This window comes from Pithys albifrons, chromosome 4 (genome assembly GCF_047495875.1).
Source record: "Pithys albifrons albifrons isolate INPA30051 chromosome 4, PitAlb_v1, whole genome shotgun sequence".
In the NCBI taxonomy this organism is placed as follows: Eukaryota; Metazoa; Chordata; class Aves; order Passeriformes; family Thamnophilidae; genus Pithys; species Pithys albifrons.
In genome coordinates this window covers 11,507,861-11,528,637 of record NC_092461.1, presented here as the reverse complement: position 1 = coordinate 11,528,637, position 20,777 = coordinate 11,507,861, and the positions used below count along the sequence as shown (strand labels likewise).

The following is a 20,777-nucleotide window of genomic DNA, read 5'->3' as shown; positions in this document are numbered from 1 at the left end:
GACATTCACTTGCTGCTTTAAGCTGTGTGCTGTGTAAAAGGGATGGTAATGCACGCTGACAGAAGTTGGAGAACACTGCCTTAGCAACACTGAATCATCTTCCTTATCTTTGCCTCAGCTTTTTTCTGGAATGGAAAGTCTTGGAAGTGTGGGAAATCTTGTAGTCTTATACTGTTAGCTTATTTTCATGGCTGTGGTGCTCACCTCTTAGGATGCTCGGAAAAGCAAAAAGCTTTCTAGAGTTCTGCAGGCTGAAATGTAGAAGAATGTAAAGAAAAGGGTAAGTCACCACCATCATCTGTTGAGGAGGAGTTGGTCCTGCAAACCTGTTATCTTTGTCTCTGCTGATAACAGCAGGGCATTGTACCACTTAGTGCCATTTGTGATCATGGGCACCAGCAGCTGCAGAACTGTGGTAATCTTTGGCACCAGGCTGTGACTCTCATGACACATGACAGCACTTGCTTCATTGCCCAGATGTCTTGGGTCTTTATTCTATGCCCTCCAGTTGCAAATATTGTTTAAAATGAAAGTAAGCTAACAAGTAGTTATTGTGCTGTCAATGGCTCTAGGTTTTTTTTATTTTTTATGCTCTGTAAAAGATGCAGCTGATAGCTTTTATATCATTATAATATTGTGTACAAGAGAAGTTGTTTTTCTTTCAGTTGGCAACAGATAATACTGCGATACTGTAACATGATAGTAAGTTCATTACATCACAATTGAAAAATCAGTATGTGAAAACAAGATGGGTCTTGTGCTTACTGTTTGGAATCAAACTCAGTTATACAAGATCTCCAGATATACTCATTGCAATTTCCAGTGCAGTACCAATTAACCCTGAATTTATGTGCTTTATGATATTTGAGGTGTTTGTTTCGCAGTGTGGGTTAGTGTTTGTTAAGCTTCTGAATGGAGCCAACAATGGAGGATTTAACTGATCCAAACCAGTGTGACAGTAGTACAAGAGGAACACAGAGGAGAGTGTGGGCAGCTCTTACTCATTATATGTGCAGTCCGTATTTCACAAAAAGGTGGTGTGTGTTTGCTTCTGCAAGAAGAAGCCTCTGTGGCATGGGCTAGCTTGGAAGTGATGGGATGAGTGCAGTGTTTACCATTCCTCTCCAATCACTTCCCTGTGCACAGCAGCTAATCCTGCTGCACCCTCAGCTAGTTGTGTCACTAGGAGAACCTGAGGAACCCTATTTTAAAACTCCTTGTGCACAGTTTTCCTGTAACTTAATTTGAAACAGGTAGTAACCTTTCTTCCAAATTTAAGCTGTTTACATTTTCTCCCTGTGATGGAAATAGATGCCTGGGGCATTTGTAACCCAGTGGAGATCAGCATGTGTCATGCTCTTCTCATTTGGCATGGTGCCACTGAAAGGTTTGGTAGGTTTGTAAGCATTGATCAATGTTTACAGCTCTACAAGAGGGTGTCTAGGAGAGGACATTTTATGTGATTTCTTTTTTTTTGGGTGCCTTTCTTTTTTATCAGAAGAAATTAATAGGTGAGCTGTTATTCTTAAAAGAGCTGACAGATAGGAAAAGTGAGGAAAAGAGAGTAATTTGATATTTATGAGTTCTGACTTTTTTTTAGTCTAAAGTGCTTTATAAGTTGAGAAATAGGTTTCAAGCCTAAGAGTACAGTAGGAGAAAGGTAGCTGTGGTGAAAGAAAATATATACCCCATATAGCAGCTGATAGCCACTCTATTAGGTGGGAATTTTTTGTATCTCCGGAAATACAGAATTTTGATTCTAGGTCAGATGACAATGGTAGTGAACTGTCTGGGATTTGAGCTTAGGACATTTTTAATGCTAATAATTAAAGATTATGAGTGCTGTGAATGCAAATCTGAGATTAATGACTATAATCTGATTAGTTTTTTGCTTCCTGTGGTACTAGTTTAAAAACAACAATGAAGAGTATTCAGTTTAGTAATCCTTTGAAAGGACCAGTGCATTCGCCACTTGTTTCAGCAGTTTATCCTTTATTAATAAATGACATCATGTAACATAATGTGTTATATATGTTAATATTAAATATGTTATATATGTTAGTATAAAACATGTTATATATGTTAATATAAACCATAAATAATGGGTTTTGTTTTCTTAGATTTTATACTAAAAACAAATAGAAATTATTTCCTTACTTTTACAGAAAAGCTAGAACTGTGCTTTACACTTTCAGACAGGTTTTCTTCCATCACTTCACCTCAGCGGAGAGTACTGGGAGGCTTTACATTATGCTGAAGTAGAAAACTATTGAACTAAAAAGCACAGGACTAGCTTGATCTTTTTTTTTCCAAGACATTAGAATGTGACCTGTTGGGTCTCCTCTAACCAGATGAAGTAAGGTACAGAAAGGATAATGGGCAGTTAAATAAACTGCTTTGTTTTCCTCCTCACCTGTTGATAAGATGAATTCTATGCTGATGTTGCATCTGATTTTGAGTTTGATCTGCAAATCAACTGACTGCAACTTCACTCAACATTGGCCATTTTGAGCAGTTTGTCTGGTTTTGTTGATTCCATTTCTGATGTAGTTCTGTGTTCTGGGCTCAACAATACAGTATCTCATGCATGCTTGGGAGAGTGTTCCTTTTATTCCTGTTTTAGATGCTACATTGTGTCACCCAGTCTTTGGCTTTTCTGTGTGATAGTTCTACATCTTTTAAGTACTAAGCTGTGAAAGGCACAGTGCAGAGGGACAGTGAAGTGACAGTCACCTGAGGTAGAGATTTCTTTAATGTTAGGGACACTGACTTGATGTTATCTAACATGACATTTGCACTCTTTGAAGTTTTTCAACTCCATTTGTCAAAGCCTTGAGATAAAAGAAGATGACAGAATGTACTTTCTAGAGACAGTTATCCTAATAGCTTAAGCCAAGTGTTTATTAGATTCCTATTTGTGCTTGCTCCAAGTGTAATCTCTTAATCTTGAAAGAAGTCATTTGCTTAACAGCACAGCTGCTGCAATGTATGTGGTGATTTTAGAGGAGTTACTGTATTGAACAACCTCTCAACACTATTGTTTGTTGTCATAAGCTGTTTTAGAAAAGGAAGCATATAGAGTGTGCCTGATTTGCATGTCAGAAGAATTGTAGCCAGCATTTCTGCTTGCCATCTTTCTGAGCTCTATTTGAAAATCTGGGTGGCTTTTTGGAGCTTTGAAGAGTGAGAGGATTTGAGTTCTGATGCCTCTAAAAGTATGGACACCATACCTGTGCTGCAGGTTAGAAAGGCACAAGGACATACTCGTTTTTATAGCTGTGGTCTCACAGAGCTTTGTAGATCTGCATAGGTGTAGGGAACTCTGTAGGTAAGGATAAGATGTTCAGGAGTGCATAAAGCTTGCTTTGATTGTGTTCTGCCCTATCAAGCTCTGTTTAATAATTGAAGTAGAGCATTAGCCTGAAACATTTGCTGTTGAATTCCTCCTGGATTTGCCATCCTTACTGTGAGACATTAACTATAAATACATGCATGAAGTACCTAAGCTAGTTTTAAATTAACTACTTGTATAAGCATTCCTAATATAGGGGCTTTGTGATAAAAATGCCTGGCACGTAACCCTGCAAAAGTGTTTGTCGGATGCTTGTTTTGGGAGATTTGAGAACAGACTTGCACAGGCTGATATGTGCAGCACAGCACATAGAGCTAAACAGTGTCTGTGCACATGGCATTGTCTCAATCTTTTGGTTTTATATCGTCCTGTTTTCCTGCAAGAGTGAGTTTGCAGTTGTGGTTTATAGGTTATGAGAAGAATATGCTTGTCGTGCTTATGAACAGCGATCTACCCTCTCGGCAGCTCTAGTAGAGTGTGAGAGACCATATGTTGGAATGAGATCCCATGGGAATATCAGTGGTCCTCATTCAGAAGATAACACAAATGAATTAGTATATACCTGGAAGGTAAGATAGTTTTCTGACATAGGCACTAGAATAAGAACACAGAAGTCTAAGATTAATTGCACCATTAACTGTCCACTATTTAGAAAACTTACCCTCCTATACCAAACATTGTGGGAATGGATACACTGAATATTCTTGCACCAAAATACTGTTGTCAGCAAATGACATGATGCCGTGAGAGACCTCAAAAACAGGACTCTGAGCCAAGTTAATGTGGGATAAGATAAAAAAGTAGATTCTTTAATGTCCAGGCTTAGGGCTTTTAGAAATACATGATAACATCTCTGTGTGCCCCCCTCCCCCTCCCGAACACTGATTTCTGTGGGTTTTATAATATAGTCCACCCAATCATTACTTTACACATCTCTAGGTCCAGCCCTGGTTCCACCCCTGTTTCAACCCCTCAGGATTTGGGTCTGGGGCCGTTGAGACCCCCTCTTCATCATTCCTCCTCTTTGGGCTTTTGGAGTTCTTCCAGTGTTCTTAGACTCAGGGTTATTGGTTTATGTTTATGTTTCATTCTGTAGGCCTTCTGATAGTTTTCAGTAGTGTACCTTGAAAATAAGACTAAATAACTAAAAGAATTTGAGCTACTGATCTATGGTAGGGGTTAGGATATATAAACAATAAACTTGAGCTACCAGAAATATTAACTGAATTTGCTTTTTTACTACAGTTACAAGTACTTCTAAAATCTATAAAAATAAAAAAATCAAAAACCCCTTGGTATCAGCGTTTTGGAGCAATACTTGACTTATTGCTTCGCCTGGTAAAATCAGAGGCTTTGAAAAAAAACATTATCTTCTCAATTGAGGTAGTAATTCAGAGGAAAAAGGATGTGAAGTCTTATTTTTTGAACATAAGTAGCTAAATGCTTCTAGAGATGGCTGATTAAGAAAGCACTAATTCCTGTTTGGAAATGAAACAAAGCAGAAATCAAGAGGGCAGCATATCTTACCCACTACTGGCTTGATGCTTTCTTTCACAGTGTTGACCTAAATAAGTTTTAGATTTCCAACAGAATGTGCACTTGTTCTTTCGTAGTCTCCTTGCTGCTTTCACAAGTCATATCAGCATCTTGGAGTCCTCCCAGTTCTTCCGTGGCATTTTGTTTTGTGATGTTGATGTCTGCAACATGGAGAGCTATGTGGGAACCTCCATTTATAGTAAACTTTTGCATCTTTTGAATAGAGAAGTGTGATGTAAATGAAAGGATATCTGTATTGGTGTTAACTGTCATAATTTTCTGCCTTTCTTTGGATTGGTTTCAGATGCACATGAGTCAGCAGTGTAAAGACTGATACACGGATCTTTAATCCAGGGAAGGTGATAGATTCCCATTGAGAGTTTGGTCACTGTCTGTTTATAGCTTTCACAAAGTGCCAAGACATTGTTGGCATGGACTGTTCTGCAGATTCTGTGGTACAACTGAGAATTCTTTTAGGAAAATATGTTCCCCTCTTTGGACACAGAGGGAGGATCGATCTATCACCGAAAGAGGACTTCATCAGAATTAAAATGGCTTCTTTCTGAGGCTGGATGTAGCTTTGCTGTAATGACTTGTTTGGCAGACTTTCTCTAGAGTTAGGATTTAACTTCAGCTTCTTATCAGGAAATGGATAAAAGTCTGTGTTTTGCAAACCATCTGTTTTTTCTCTTCAATCTTTGCGTTGCCTGTGTTGACTTCTTTAGGTCTCAGAGCTCAAGGGCATGCCCTTATTACATGAGAGGTATACTGAGCTTCCTGCAGATCTCCTTGGTTATGATTAGTAGGGGAATTTTCATTCAGATTGTTGATTGCCTTGTCAGTTGCTGCAACATTGTGTTGAGATGGAATGTCCATGGAGCTGGCTTTGAGATATACAAAATAAATAAGTAGGCAGATACATTAACTATTTTTTCCCTAAGCTGTGCAAAGGAAGATATATATTTTCACAAGATATGTCTTGTGAAATGATAGAGGCATGATAGAGAAATGATATAGACATAGTTGGGGAACTTACTAAAGAATCTTCTCTGCATTGGCCACAACATACATATGGAATTTTCTTCAGACTTGTGATCTGTAGAAGAAACAAAGCGCCACCTTTTTCATATGCAAATGTTACATGGCTTTTGCTGCTGTATAATTTAACCTGAACATTTTCCATCTGCATTTTTAAAATGGTTTGGTTCTCTTCAGGTAAATACACTCTCCCACTCTCACTGTAAATTGTTTGAGAGACTGTTTTGTCCACAGTCAACCAATTTTTCTGTCTTGCTTTTTGTTTTGTAAAATGGAAATAGCAGTGCAGACAATTGCATCTCTAAGTGCTTTTTCAGAAGAAATGAAGGTAAGAGGGATGTGGGGAGCAGAACATTGTTGTGAATGTTGGAGCTTTAACATAGATTGAAATCTGTACAAGGAACACACATAGAATGGAAGACTGTCCAAGGCTGGAGACTATTTGCGTATTTAGAACTTTACTGTGGCCATCCAATTCTCCCTTTCATATGGAAAGGAAGTCTCCCAGCAGGGGAGGAAAATGCAGTTTCCTCATTCTTTGGTTGTACTTCTTGTTTAATTTGAAAGAGAAAATGTACTATTTCTGCTATGTGCAGTCTGGATTCCTCTTTCTTGAAGGTTTAGATTTGGTCCTTGGCTTTTCATTATGACAAACAGATGTTTTTGTGGCTTTCTCTGCATGTGACCTCTGGATGTGTACTGACATTGTAGTTGATTTTTCTCCTTTCACTTGGTGTGTCATTTCTGATTTCACACCTTTCTGTCTTCAGCCATGGTCAGTGATTCCCATAGAGTGAGGTTGTGCTGGCATCAGTTAACACCAGCTGTCTATTTTTAATGCTGCCACTTCTCATATTGCCAGCAAAAAATGTTAGCAGATATACATATATCTGTGGTTTTTCCCTGTCATCAGTCTCACTGAAACAACCTTTCCCACTTACACACAATTTTTTACTAACCTTAATATATCTGACCATGCAGAAGAGTACACTATTATTGAGCTGTCACTGGGTTCAGAAATTGCTTTCATGGTATGACATGGAAAAAAAAATCCAACTTTGTGAAATCCTTTCAAAAAATGGAATTGGCTGTTGTAAAGCCATCTGACAATGTTATCTTCATATTGAGACAATCTGAAAACTCTGTTGGCTTTAAATTCTGTGTCATTAATCTCTAAAGGAAAGTTTCACCTTGGTTTAGGTGAGACTGATGCTCTGGCTTCCACAGTAACAGTTTTGCAAGGAAGGAGTTGCTTACTGCTGAGATGCAGTCCCCAAATACATCCAGGAGTGTTGATTAATGTTTAAATTATGTTTCAGAAATAGCTATGCAAAGCTATTTTGAAACATATGTGTAGTATTTCTTATGTATAGTATTAAATGCTGTTACACTTCTCTTTCAAAAAAAACCCCAAACCAGCCTGTAACTGGAAATACTTGGAGGGTAGGGAGGAATGTCCTGGAACTGGGTGCCTTAGCTATCAGCCAGTGCTTTCTACATTTCTTGGCCAAGAAGTATGAGTAAACTTCTTGTGTCTTGCAGTATAGTCATTAGCAAACAGCTGCTGTGCCTGAATAGAATGAATATGTTCTATGTGAATTCAATGTTGCTTTATTAATTCCTTTCCCTTAATTTTTCTCATGTTTAGCCAGGGACTTTTTTCTTTATATTGACCAGTGTAATTGCTGAATGAGATGGGAGCTTTGTCAGAGGCCTCACTGAAACAGTGTTGCAGACATCTTTCCCAGAGGAACAAGTTTCAAATTGCATTTGAGGTTTTACTTGAGCATCATCATGATTAAAAACTATATCCTGGATTAGGAGCTGGCTGGAGGGTCGGACCCAGAGAGTGCTGGTGAATGGAGCTGCATCCAGCTGGCGGCCGGTCACTAGTGGTGTTCCCCAGGCTCTGTGTTGGGTCCAGTCCTGTTTAACATCTTTATTGATGATTTAGATGAGGGGATTGAGTCCATCATCAGCAAATTTGCTGATGACACCAAGTTGGGAGGGAATGTCGACCTGCTGGAAGGCAGGATGGCTCTGCAGAGGGATCTGGGTAGACTTGAGAGATGGGCTGATTCCAATGGGATGAAGTTCAACAAGGCCAAGTGCTGGGTCCTGCACTTTGGCCACAACAACTCCAGGCAGCACTACAGGCTGGGCACAGAGTGGCTGGAGAGCAGCCAGGCAGAAAGGGACGTGGGGGGTACTAATTGACAGGAAGCTCAACATGAGCCAACAGTGTGCCCAGGTGCCCAGAAGGCCAATGGGATCCTGTCCTGTATCAAAAATAGCATGGCCAGCAGGACCAGGGCAGTGACCCTTCCCCTGTACTCTGTGTTGGTGAGGCCACACCTTGAGTACTGTGTTCAGTTCTGGGCCCCTCAGTTCAGAAAGGATATTGAGGTGCTGGAGCGAGTCCAGAGAAGAGCTGGTGAAGGGACTGGAGCACAAATCCTATGGGGAGAGGCTGAGGGAGCTGGGGTTGTTTAGCCTGGAGAAGAGGAGGCTCAGAGGTGACCTCATCACTGTCTAGAACTACCTGAAGGGAAGTTCTAGCCATGTGGGGGCTGGTCTCTTCTCCCAGGCACTCAGCAATAGGACAAGGGGGCACGGGCTTAAGCTCTGCCAGGGGAAATTTAAGTTGGATATCAGAAAAAAATTCTTTACAGAGAGAGTAGTCAGGCATTGGAATGGGCTGTCCAGAGAGGTGGTGGATTCACCATCCCTGGAGATTTTTAAACGCAAATTGGACGTGGCACTGAGTGCCATGATCTTGTAAATGGACTAGAGTTGGACCAAGGGTTGGACTTGATGATCTTGGAGGTCTTTTTCAACCCAATCGATTCTATGATTCTCTGTTTCTATGATATCCCCACAATACTCACCCTTTGCCTTGCCAGTATTTGGCAGTGTTCTTTTAATGCTGCTCTGATGTGGATTGACCCACTGCAAGCAAAATGGCCATTTTGGTAGCTATAAGAGTCCTGCCTGGGAATTAAAAATCCCTCATAATATTAGACATTGTATGGATACAGAGCTGGTGTTTTGTGCTGAACTATCACAAAATCTCAGGAGTAAAACAAGAAAGAAATGATAGGAAAGTTAGCAGCACATAAAAATAGATTTTTTAAATGTAATTTTAAAGAAAAACAGAGAGGAGAAAAACTTTGGGATGATGCTTTGCAAGAAAAAAGCTTGGATCCTCACTGTTGTTCCATAATAAAGAGTTGGATTCAGTTATTCAGTTCCTTGTGCAGTGATTTACTTTCAAGGTCCAATTCAGTTGTTAATGAAAGTATAATTGAAGCTCTATATATCTTGAGACTTATTGAGTTAAGGTCTTACTATGTCTAGTCCTATTTGATAATGCCATTGTTCTTTGACCCCTTGTGTTTGCATTTTCTCTAAATCAAATAGAGTGTCATACCATATAATCATTCAGTGTCCAGTTCTTAGTGAGATACTGAGGTTTTCTGTTCTGAGTCTCATTAATAAAATCAGCACTGTCTTATGTAACTCTTTGTTTTGTGCTGGGAAGATTTCATTTTTCTTTCCTCTGTCAAATGCCATTTCCTGTTCTTGGTTAACTGGTCTCATCAAAAGAGGTGACGTCTTCCCTGAATGTCAACACAGTCAAAACATTAATACTGTACGTAGAGAGAAAGCAATAAGGCATAAGCCTTAGGGGGACTGGGTGGTAACGTGAAAGTTCGTTAGGTTATGTCTCTTTCCCTATTTCTAAGTGTCATGTATTTATATAAATTCAGGTTAATAATGTAAGAGAAGTCCTGAAAAATAGCTAGTAATCTGAAAGCTGTCCCTGAGAATCTTGTTCTAGTCATACTTATGAGCAGTTTTATGTAGTTCTTGTGAATTGACTGTTTGGGATCAAATGCATTCACTTTTGCTTAAAGGATGTTGGGCCATGCAGCACTGGCCTTGCCCACAGTCACAGCTTGTTGACTGTGTTCTAGTTCTTCAACAGTGTTTGTGTTGGATGTTGTTTAATTATGTGTTGATTGGTCTCATTTTTAACCGAATGTTTTCAAACTAAGTATGAAATCAAGAGAGTGAATCAAAATCAATCTAGCTGCTGAGGGTTCTTTTAGTTCTGGGACATGAATAAAACATGTCAGCTCACATGGGATTCCTGGTGAGCTCTAGAAGGATGCCTTATCTATGTATCCTACTTTTCTTTCCCTGAGTTATGAGACAGTGAATTCATGTGCACTGCTTTAAATGGCAGAGAAAGTCCAGGTGATGTTGCTTCTTTTCCCTGTCCTCTCATCTGTAATGCCTTTGCCATAAACCCCTGCTCAACAGCAGAAAGAGCTTTTGAAACTGTAATGGCTGTATCAGCTCCTTCAGCTCTCTGAAGATAAATTAGTGAGTATTATTATATGAAAACAGGTTCTTACCACTAACTTGTGTAGTAAGATCAGCCTGGGGAAGACTGACAGAAAAATGATTAGCTATTGAGAACTCTTAGTAAATCTTCAGCTGTCCTTTGCTGCTTTCATATATTTGTATGAAACTGAGTTAATGAGCACTGTGACATCATCATCTTGGGTTTTTGTATTTTGGGTGTGCTCAGCACTGTCTCTGACAGCTGTACAAGATCTGTGTTGGGTTGTTACACTGTGGTTGATTTCTTCTCCCTTCCTCTATAGTCTGTACATGTGCCTTAGCCCAGTGCGTATCCTTAAGGTGACAAGAACCAAAGAGGACAGCAAATAAACGGAGCCCTCTGAAGAATAAACGAGCATAGAACCCTGATTCTGAGTCATTGTCTGTCTGCTTCAGCACTGGTTTGTCCCCTGGCATTTGGGTCTAAGAACTGTCTGCAGCCTCTTTTTTTAATTGCTCTGAATTTCCTACATCTTTCTGTACTTTGGCTCACATTCCTACTTCTATCACTTACCACTGCCATGTCCTTTAATGACTTCTATCCTAGTTGTGCTGACAAATAGTGCCAGTCCATGCACCTAAAGGATGGATTTCTGTTACTGAACAACATTATCTGTAAAGCTGCATGTCACTTAATGGATGCTTTCCCAGGAGTACCCAGCATTCTAAGGAGTGATAAAATTACTGGCTTTTATTGGTTGTGTGTGTACAGTTTTAACATTCCTTTTGTTAAATCCTATCTCTCTTCAAGCTCAGGTATGATGTCTATCATGTGAAATACACTTGCAGACTTCTTCAATGTAAGTTGGGGAATGTGCTTTTTTCAGGCTTCACAGTTTCCTTAATACTTCTTTCACAGCTTTTTATCAATAGTTAACCATCACATGGATCTTCATTATTAAATTCTTCATTATTAAATATTTAAATGTAACAGTATTTTTGGTCTCTTAACTGAAAAAAAACCCAAACAAATTGAATAAGTGGATTCTGCTAGTCTTTTAGGCCAATTTTATCTCTCCTCTAAGCCATATGTAGCCATAATCAGTCCTGCTTTCTGCTTGGACTTTTCTATTTTCTCATCCTCTCTAAGTCCCATTAATCTTTTTACCCCTTTAACTCATTCTGGGATTTGCTTTTCTTTGAAAGCATTTACTTACTAATGTCTTTCCCAAGTCATTCTCTTATTCCAGTCCTCCCTTCATTTCCTTCCCAGTACTATTTTATTTTATCTGATAGGCTTATAGCTGTTGGATTTGCCTTTTTTTGAACTTAAATTTTACTGTAATGGAAATGAATTTTCACTGTAGGTGAAACACATGAAGGAGAAGCAAATGCTACAAAAATAAAGTCGAAAGGAGAGAAGGGTCAACTTCAGGTATTGAAGAAGAGAGTTTTCATTAGAGAAGCCTAAAATATTTAAGTTGCAATAATGCCTGACAAAGGTACTGACTGTGGTTTAGTGAGCTGCTTAAGTCTTGCTTCAGATTTTCACAGCATGGCACTTGTCCCAGTTTCAGACACTTAGAACAAACTGGACACACTCTGCTTTACCCTTGCTCAGCAATGGGACAAAAAGAACCTTGAGGGAAACTGTCCCTTCCAGGTTCAGTACCTGAGTGAATGATGTGAGGTGTTCTTTGCTTGCTACCCACTCCCAGAGAGGCTTCTGCAAGTCAGGACTATTGCTGTGATACAGTGAGAGAATTTTGTGCTGCATTTCATATTGTGCTTGTCTTGTTTTCCTTTCCTGGACACCTGATAATGGCATTGCCATGGGATCATGGGGTATATGAAGCCATCTAGTCCAGCTCCTAAAGTCTGGTTTGGCCAAGCTCCTAGAGTTACAGAGTTAATAATGAAGGTCATCTGGGTGTCTTTGTTGTCAGTCCTACTGGTTCCCTCCAGAGAATCCACTTATGGTAAATAGCCATGCACTCTCAGGTGCCTACATCCCACAAACGACCACTACTTTAGCTGAAGATCTCTGTTGTAGCCCTTTCTAGGATAATTTTGCTGAAGATATCTTCTGGAAGGATATCTTCTTTCCTAACAACCTGCTTGCATCAACATACAAGTGTCTAATTTCAATGTCCCAGTTTTTACCTGTTGATTGCACAGAAGTCTCTGACACACAGTGGTATCTCAAGTTTTGTTATCTTAATTGTGTTTTTTAAAACCACCTCTCTTTGGAGCTGTTAGTGCAGTGCAAAGAACCTGATAGCATTACAGTCGCTTTCTTCCCTTGCCCTTCTGTCTTCAGCTGTATTTATCAAATTTATACACAGGCCTGTGCTTTGGGTTAATCATACATTGTTCAGGTTTATCCAAGAAACTGTGTTCTCTCTTGCATTTTTAAGGGGTTTTTTTTGCATTGTACATTTAATTTTTTTAATTTCATTCTTCACTGGTACATAGCAAAAACCAGACCTTCACAGGATATGTTAAATACTCCATTAGATTGCAAGGTTCTACCAGCCTGGTTAGCTGCCTACGGACCTAGCTTTAGTTTGGGATTTTTGGCTTTGAATTATTGGGCTGATGGCCCCATCAGTAGAAATGCTGAGCTGTGTAGCCCAAAGAGAGCAGAAAGTGAAAATTGTAAACCACAAAAGGAAAAACATAAACCACCAACCCTGTGGCACAATCTGTTTCCTGGTTAAACGGCTTTGGACTTTGTGGTGGTAGTTACAGCAGCCATTCTTGGGGAAAAAAGAATACAGAGACCTGTGCAAACCTCTTTTGCTTCAAGGAATTTGTCTGTGGTACCTTGTAACTGCCAATGTGTACAGCACAAATACCTCTAAAATTGTTATTGATAAACATCATGTTCATAAACAAATCAGGAAGACTTGGTGTGTTATTGCAAGAAGGAAGAAAGAGTGTCTGTGTACTAAACAAACAGGAGTGGATGCTTTGAGAAATACCACAGTAATAAACATAAAGTTGCTTCTGCAAAGTGGTAAATAAGAAGAATTTATGTGAAAATCAGGAAGTTTCAGCTGTAGTGAGTTTTTAGGATGGCTTGTTAAGATAAAAGAGAAACAGCTAAATTTTGAAGTCTGGCTAATTGTCAGGAAATATGCTTTTGGTTAGCCCTTAGGGTAAAAGATCTGACTAATGATCTTGTTCTGTGTTATGACACCTTTATATGATTAATTAGACTAATTTCAGTGATTAATTATTATAATTTAGGAATGTTTCTTAGTCTTTGTAATTAGTTTCCTACCTGGATGTGGGAGCAGTAGTGGCAAATCAGGAATGGCCTGATAAAGCTTATTGTGCCAGTAAGAACTAACAAATAGGCTAATTCTGCATTCTCATGCAAGTGCAATCTTTGTGGTGTCATCTGAATGAATGAGCCTACCTTGGGAAGGGAATAGGTATAGAGAGTACCTGAATTCCTGTTTGTTCTAGTCTACAAGAAAAGCCACTGTTGAGTTTTACTTAACTGCACACTTACCTGAGGACTTCACTGTCACTGTCCAAGCTTGCTCGGCCATGGCAGATGAACCTCAGGACTTAAACGGTGGGGCCAGTTCTGTGCACACTGTGCCTCACCTAAAAACATCCACTGTGCAGGTTGGAAGGGCACACCCACGTGGGGAGAGCCCTTCCCAAATTTTCGTTCGCAAAGCCGAGACACACACACACACACACACACACACACACACACACACACACACACACTTGCCTGAGGCACCCAAATCCCTGGTCAATTTAGGAAAAATAAACCTCACATACAAAACTCTTTATGTAAGTGTTGATGCAAAAACAATTATTGCGCTCCCATCTGTATTTATGCTGTTTTCAGACCCTCATCAAACTTTCTGCAGTCCCTAAATGGAGTGGGGGTAGATGGCTATTTCCACAGCAAAACAGTCCTGGTTAGTGCATTCTGCTGTAATCCTCTCTGTCTGGCTTACAAAAACAGAAGCTTCTCCAAGTGTTTCTACATCTTCTTTTCCCTCTTCAATCGAAGAAAACTGAAAAGTGTCCTTTTGGGATGGGAGTATGAGATGATTTTTGGGGGGGTAGCTCAGAGGTTATGACTAGAACTATCAGGTTGGAGACTTTGTTGTATTAACAATGAACTGTTTTAGTGGTGTGGAGATAAAGATCTCTAATACTGGTCAAGGATTTTGTGTGTTGTGTATGTGGAGTGTATTTGTGTAGCTTTTCTTTTCAGCTGAAATGGTAGATCAGTTAATCCAAATATTATTCAAGTCCAAATAACACAGAAGTTTTCATTTGCAACAATTTGCTTTCACACTTACGGACTCAGGACACTGTTGGTAGTAATATTTGCAAATGAAAACTGCACAATTTGCTACGCCAATCTACTTTGGACCAATATTTAATAATTTGCACTTTGTTCACTGTACTGATGTCCAGATTCAGAACTAATGCTTTTATATATGTGAACTTGGGCTCCCAAGAACAAACTGAGGATTTCAAAGTTTAGAACCTCCCCATTTGTAGTGGTCACTTGTGGAGAGACACATCAAGGAAGGGGAAGTAATGGAAAGCTTCCTAAAATTCTCCTATGTTCATTCTGTTCCCAAAAGTAGGCATAGATACAGGAGGTTGTCATTAGTGTGCCTCAAACACTGTTTCCGCCATGAACGATGATGCATTAGAGTAATTCTGGTTTTTGTAAGAAGCAGAGCTTAAAATAGAATGGCATGTAAGAATGTATCCTTTCTAAACATAAAGGTTTCTTTGTGTCATGATAAAGTACAGGGCTTTTAAAAGTTTTTATTATTAATATCTCTCATATATATTTTGTTCTTTTCATTGAGGTGGCCAAATTCATTGTGCCTGGTTTTGTAAAAGACTTTTTTTTTCTCCCCCACCTTCCCTCTTCTTTTATACTGTTTTGGTTTTTTTTAATTTGTCTCATTTTTTGGTCAGTTTTAATTTTCATTTCCAGTGTCTGGGGGTTTTTTTCTATTTTTTAATGTACAGTGTTTTATCTTCTTTCTAGGTCTATATTAAACCTAAGGGAGGAGTGTTAAGAGTTGAGCGATCACCTTTGACACACTTAATTGCAGACAAGTTGTTTGAACTGGTAACACTTGGAAAATGAAAGTGATATATTTGTTTTGTTATTCCCATGGAAACAAGATATTTATAATGAGCTTCTAAAACCAAGTTACAAATATACACAAAGGAGCTGATTCTTTGAAGCAATTGCTCAATAGAAATTTGCTGGTTGGGGGGGTTGATGTTTTTGGTTTGGTTTGGTTTTTTGTTTGGTTGGTTTTTAAGTTTAACTTAATGACCTCTGAAAAACTGGTAATAGGAAGGGGTTTTCTGAATGCAATTAAAAATGGGGCATTAAAAATGGTGGAAATAAACTGAGGGTGTGACTGGCTTGTGTATTACGCAGTGTTCATGGTATTATAATTTTTCATACAGTAGTTTATTTTGGAAAATAACCTTTTACAGGTCATGTATGTGAACATCACCACCCCTGCCACCTCCCTCCCCAGTGAGCAGGGACATATTTCATGAGACCAGGTTGCTCAGAGCACCATCCAACCTGACCTTGAATGTTCCCAGGGATGGGCCATCTACCACCTCTCTGGACAAGCTGTTCCAGTGTTTCACCACCTTTCTAAAAAAAATTCTTCCTTGTATCCAGTTTGAATCTACCCTGGTTTTGTTTACAACATTACCTTGTCCTATCACTACAGTCCCTGCTAAAAAGCCTGTCCCTATCTTATAAGACTTCTTTAGGAACTGAGAAGCTGCAGTGAAGTCTCCTGGAGCTTTGTCTTTTCCAGGCTGAACAACCCCAGCTCTCTCAGCTTTTCCTCAATGCAGAGGTGTTGCTTCCCACTGAATCATGTCCACAGCCCTCCTCTGGACTCGTTCCACCAGATCCCTGTGGTTCTTGTGCTGGGGACCCCAGGGCTGGATGCAGCATTCCGGGTGGGGTCTCACAAGGGCAGAGCAGACGGGCAGAATCCCCTCCCTTGACCTTCTGGCCATGCTGGTTTTGGGGCAGCCCAGGATGCCTTGTGGGCTGTGAGTGCTCATTGCTGGCTCATGTCCCATTTTCCATCCAATAGTTCTCCCAAGTCATTATCCATAGGGAGGGTATTTTTATGAACCTGAAAGAGGCTGATCCTGTGGCTTAAGAGTGTGTAAATCAAGGTTTGTTAGAGACTTTTTCTCTGTTATTTCTACTCATTGTGTTTTCTCCTATGCATTCAATCCATGACTGTACAGATAGGAGAGGATAGGAGCATGCTGTCCTAATTAGTAATCATGATGACAGCAACTGCTCAGAGGTCTCTGAGACCTGTCTCTGGAGACAGGAGGGATGTGGGATTGCTGCTTGGTAATTCAGATTGTGGCACATGGCATACATGTTGCATACCTGACATAAAAAAAATGCCAGAACATGTGAGTTAATCAAGAGTTGTGTTCCTAGGGTTTTCCACAGGACTCAAAGTATGTCACAGCTGTAGAGTTTTTTAGTTAATTGTGATTTATGTGTGGTTTGATAATATTGTAACAGATGGAGGGGAGAGTGGGGATGTTTTTGGAGAGTAAAAAAAGATAATGCATTTCAAAACTTGGAAACTTGCATATAGCTGCAAAAATTCCTTTACTCACAGTTTAATTTCTATTGTCACTCCAGTTAATGTTGTTGTCTGGTAAAGAATACCAGCCACATTGCACATTTCTTTTTATTTTGGGGTCCAGCTGCAATACCACGTTGGTCCCATATATGTCCAATTTGTGCTTGTACTGTAACTTGGAGGGAAAAAGCCCCTCATTTCCTTGTCCCATGTAAGTGACATGGAAAAGACCAAATGTGAGTGGTAGATATACCTGTATCTTAGACCAAGATGCTCTTTGTTGTTCTCGGCAGCCTTATTTATGTATTTTTCCTTTTAATTAAAAAAAAATCATGCTTATCTCCTAATAAGTGTGCAACCAAAAATTCTTCATGTGTTAATAAAATCCTGAAATTGGTTCAGTTGGTTAGAGCATGCTGATAATAATGCCAAGGTTGTGAGGTTGTGGGCCACTCACTTAAGAGCTGGACTTGATGAACCTTGTGGGTCCCTTCCAACTCAGAATATTCTGTGAAAAATAAAGAAGTCAACATGAATTTCATCAGGTTTTACTGAAAGTGATCATTCTTTTTCCCGTTGTGATGATCCTGACTGATGATCCAAACTAAACCTACAGAAAATTACCTTTGAAAGGTCTGTATGGAAGACTTGGCCATAAATCTGTAGTGAACAAGGGCCTTAGGGTGTTGTTTTGCTGAAGCTTCACAGTGATTGCCAGTGCTGTCTTTCTCCTAATAAGAGGCAAACCAAAATGAAGTTTTGACCTCTTGAGCTAGTTAAAAGTTCTTGGACATGTTTCATCAGGAGAGGGTTGTTAATCCTATTAATGAGAATCCTGGAGAAATTCCAAGTAGTTAATTGCAGTTTATTCCATGTGTCTTTCTGATTAATGAAATACTGGATTATATTTTTCATTTTTGCTGTCATGATGTCCTTTTACTAGCTAATTCCATGAGATACTCAAGCACATGCTTCACTTAAAGCAGACAAGTAGTTGCAAACAGCAATATTTTGTCAAAAACAGATAAAATTGATTTCGTGAGGCATTGTTGGGGTTCACCACAAAACTTGGGCTGCACTGGAAGTAAAGAATGCCAGTAATTAATGGTTATATAAAGCATTCTGTTAGTGTTGAATTTTATTGGGAATAACCAATTTCTCCTTGTTTAAAAGCCTGGGATAAAATTTCATTTCATGTTCAACTAATTGAAGTAGAAGTCACTTCCTAACTGTTGGTTTCTAAACCAGAAATCTCACTCTCCCTTTCATTAGTGGGGGCACCCTTCAGCTGGGAGAGATTTGACCACTGAAGGTGTCCAAGAGAAGATCAAAGATAAACTGATGACACATAGTTGAATTGCTCTTCACAGTGGTCTTTTGGACACTTGAATTAAAATTATATTTCTATGCATAGTTTTTATAGCCTGTGATTTCTGTTGCCAGTACACTCTTTCCCTATCCTAGCATCTATTGTTTATTCCTATATAAACAGCTGTCGCTGTTGAAAGAATGGTCTGGGTTGTGTGGTGGTGACTGGTTGTTTTTTTTTCTCCTGATTTGCTTGAAATGCTCTCTAAATTGTCATAAAAAGACATTCTCAAGCAGCAAACAAAACTTGTGTAGTAGAATGTTTCCCAGCAACATGGACTCTCAAATATTACTTTGACTTTGAGGGTTTTGTAATATTGTAAACATCTTCTGCTTTTAAAGATGGTCCTGTGTAAGATTATTATCAGTGTAAGTATCAAAACATCTTTTTGAAGATGTTTCGAGTTGATCTGTTAAATTCTAGCTTAGCACATATGACTAAATTTTGGGGTGTAAATTCCTATCCAAAAAATCAAGGAATCTGTAATTTACTTCAGGAAAAGGTGTAGTTTGTGTCTGCTGTAATTCACAGAAGAGAAAAAAAATAGCGGTTTTAATGGTGAGTAAACTCACTAATGCTGTGAACTCATGCTTGAATTTTAATAAAATAATGAATACTAAAAATAGCTTCGTATTAGGGAATAGAATATGTGTGCTGCTCAACATTATCTCCTGCCCAAAGTGAATATTTTTAAATGGTAGAAAACAGACATGCATTAACCTCCTTTTGGTTAAATGCATCTCCGTAGTGAATGCTGAATTTCTTTGAAGAGTTCTATCAATTGAACCCTTTGATGTGATGGGCCAAAAAAGATCTGCAGGAATGACAGTATAAATTGGTGTTTGTAGTGTGAATTTACTACTGTTCAGATTTAGCACCACACAACTGCTATAGCAAAATCCTCTCCACTAAAAGTAAATGTAAGCAAGTAATTTACTAATGTGGAAATACAGCAAGTATTCAGTTCTGAATTTCTGGGAGGGTTCATGAGTTTATCAGACTACTGTTTTTTCCATGCACTTGTGAATGTTTTTTGAAGGTGATAGGATGGTGAGGATTAAAAGTTTGTCAGTCTTAAATAGAGGAGGAATTTCAAGTTTTTAAATGCTTTCCAATAGTTTGCTTTACACAATAGCATTATTCTTAACTTACTTGTGAATACATGAATAGTGACCTATGAATAATATGATACAGTTATTCAAAGAGGAATGAAAAAATAGTAAATAACAAGACTCACCTAAGATGGGGGCTTTACAAATGATCAACCAAATGAGGTTATATTTGATTTGATGAGCTAGAGGCATTTTGACAGCAGGTACAATCCCTTTATTTCCTTTTTATTTCTTAACATTCATCAAGGGAAGTTTCTAAAGTGCTATCCTACTGAGGTACATAAAAACCCGAAAATTATGTTCCTGGGATGTGTCTTATTTGACACCATAAATGGACTGCATGAGTCTTGCTGTTCTGTTGCAGTTTTCTGCTGTTCACTGCAGTAAACCAAAACCATTTGCTATTCTTGGAATGCTTTTTGAGCTCTCTTGTAATTTCTTTCAATGGCTATGTGTTTCAACAGGGGAAAGTCCTGCAGAACTATTACTTTTGACCAGTTTAAGGAAGCTCTTCAAGAACTCGCCAAGAAGCGATTTAAAGGCAAGAGTGAGGAGGAAGCGCTTCAAGAAATGTATAAACTAATTGAAGGAAAAGGCCCAGTTATATCTGGAGTAACGGTATGTTACTGATCTCATGGACAGATTGTTTCTACCTCTGCTTTGTTCCACTGCATAGTTGTGTGCACCTGCTTCCCTTTACAATCCACAAATCCAGTTCCTCTGTGAGCCAAAGCAACAATTGCTGAGCAGAAGGGGGTCAAAGATGAAGCAACAGCTGAGTATCACCCTACTGTGTGTTCTTGTGTGGCAGTGTCATTGCTGCTGGAATTGTAGTACCACCAAGCAGCACCATCAGGAAAATCCTGAGCTCTTCTGTGTGTGGTTAGAACAAAGAAACATTCATGAAAGGTGGTGTATCCGAATCAAAAAGAGTAGAAGGGAATTCAGTGTAGAACCTCATTAAACAGTTCTAATAGGTTGTGTGAAATGCCAAAAAGACTAAAGAAAAGGCATCATAAAATACATTTAATGACACCATGTGAATCCCAGAACACTGGAAATCTGGCAATAATTACCATATTTTATATATATATATATATATATATATATATATATATATATGGTCTTTGTTTCTTGTTTGTTCCATGTCTGTCTGAACTATAATATTCTTTCTTTTTCATTTTATGTTATTGAGCTTTGTGTATAAAAAGGAAGTTTTAAAGCCTACTGTACATAAGTTTGCTTGTCCTTTTAAATGTCCAGGTTAGGCAAGCTGTAGCTTAGGAGTGTTTACCATCAGCTCGAATAGTTCTGTCAATTTAGTTCATCTGCTTAAAATTTGTGATCCTTCTGAATTTTGTCTGTAGAAC

The 20,777-nt window shown here is 38.9% G+C and overlaps 1 protein-coding gene across 3 annotated transcripts in view; it reads left to right on the top strand.

Annotated features, from left to right (window-relative positions):
- The window catches only part of TPPP (tubulin polymerization promoting protein), a 76,118-nt gene that overhangs the window by 25,730 nt on the left and 29,611 nt on the right, over positions 1–20,777 (top strand). For all 3 annotated transcript variants that reach the window (XM_071553436.1, XM_071553437.1, XM_071553435.1), the window contains exon 3: positions 19,872–20,025. In XM_071553436.1, the coding sequence (XP_071409537.1) occupies positions 19,872–20,025 (154 nt within the window). The remainder of the gene's footprint in view (positions 1–19,871; positions 20,026–20,777) is intronic.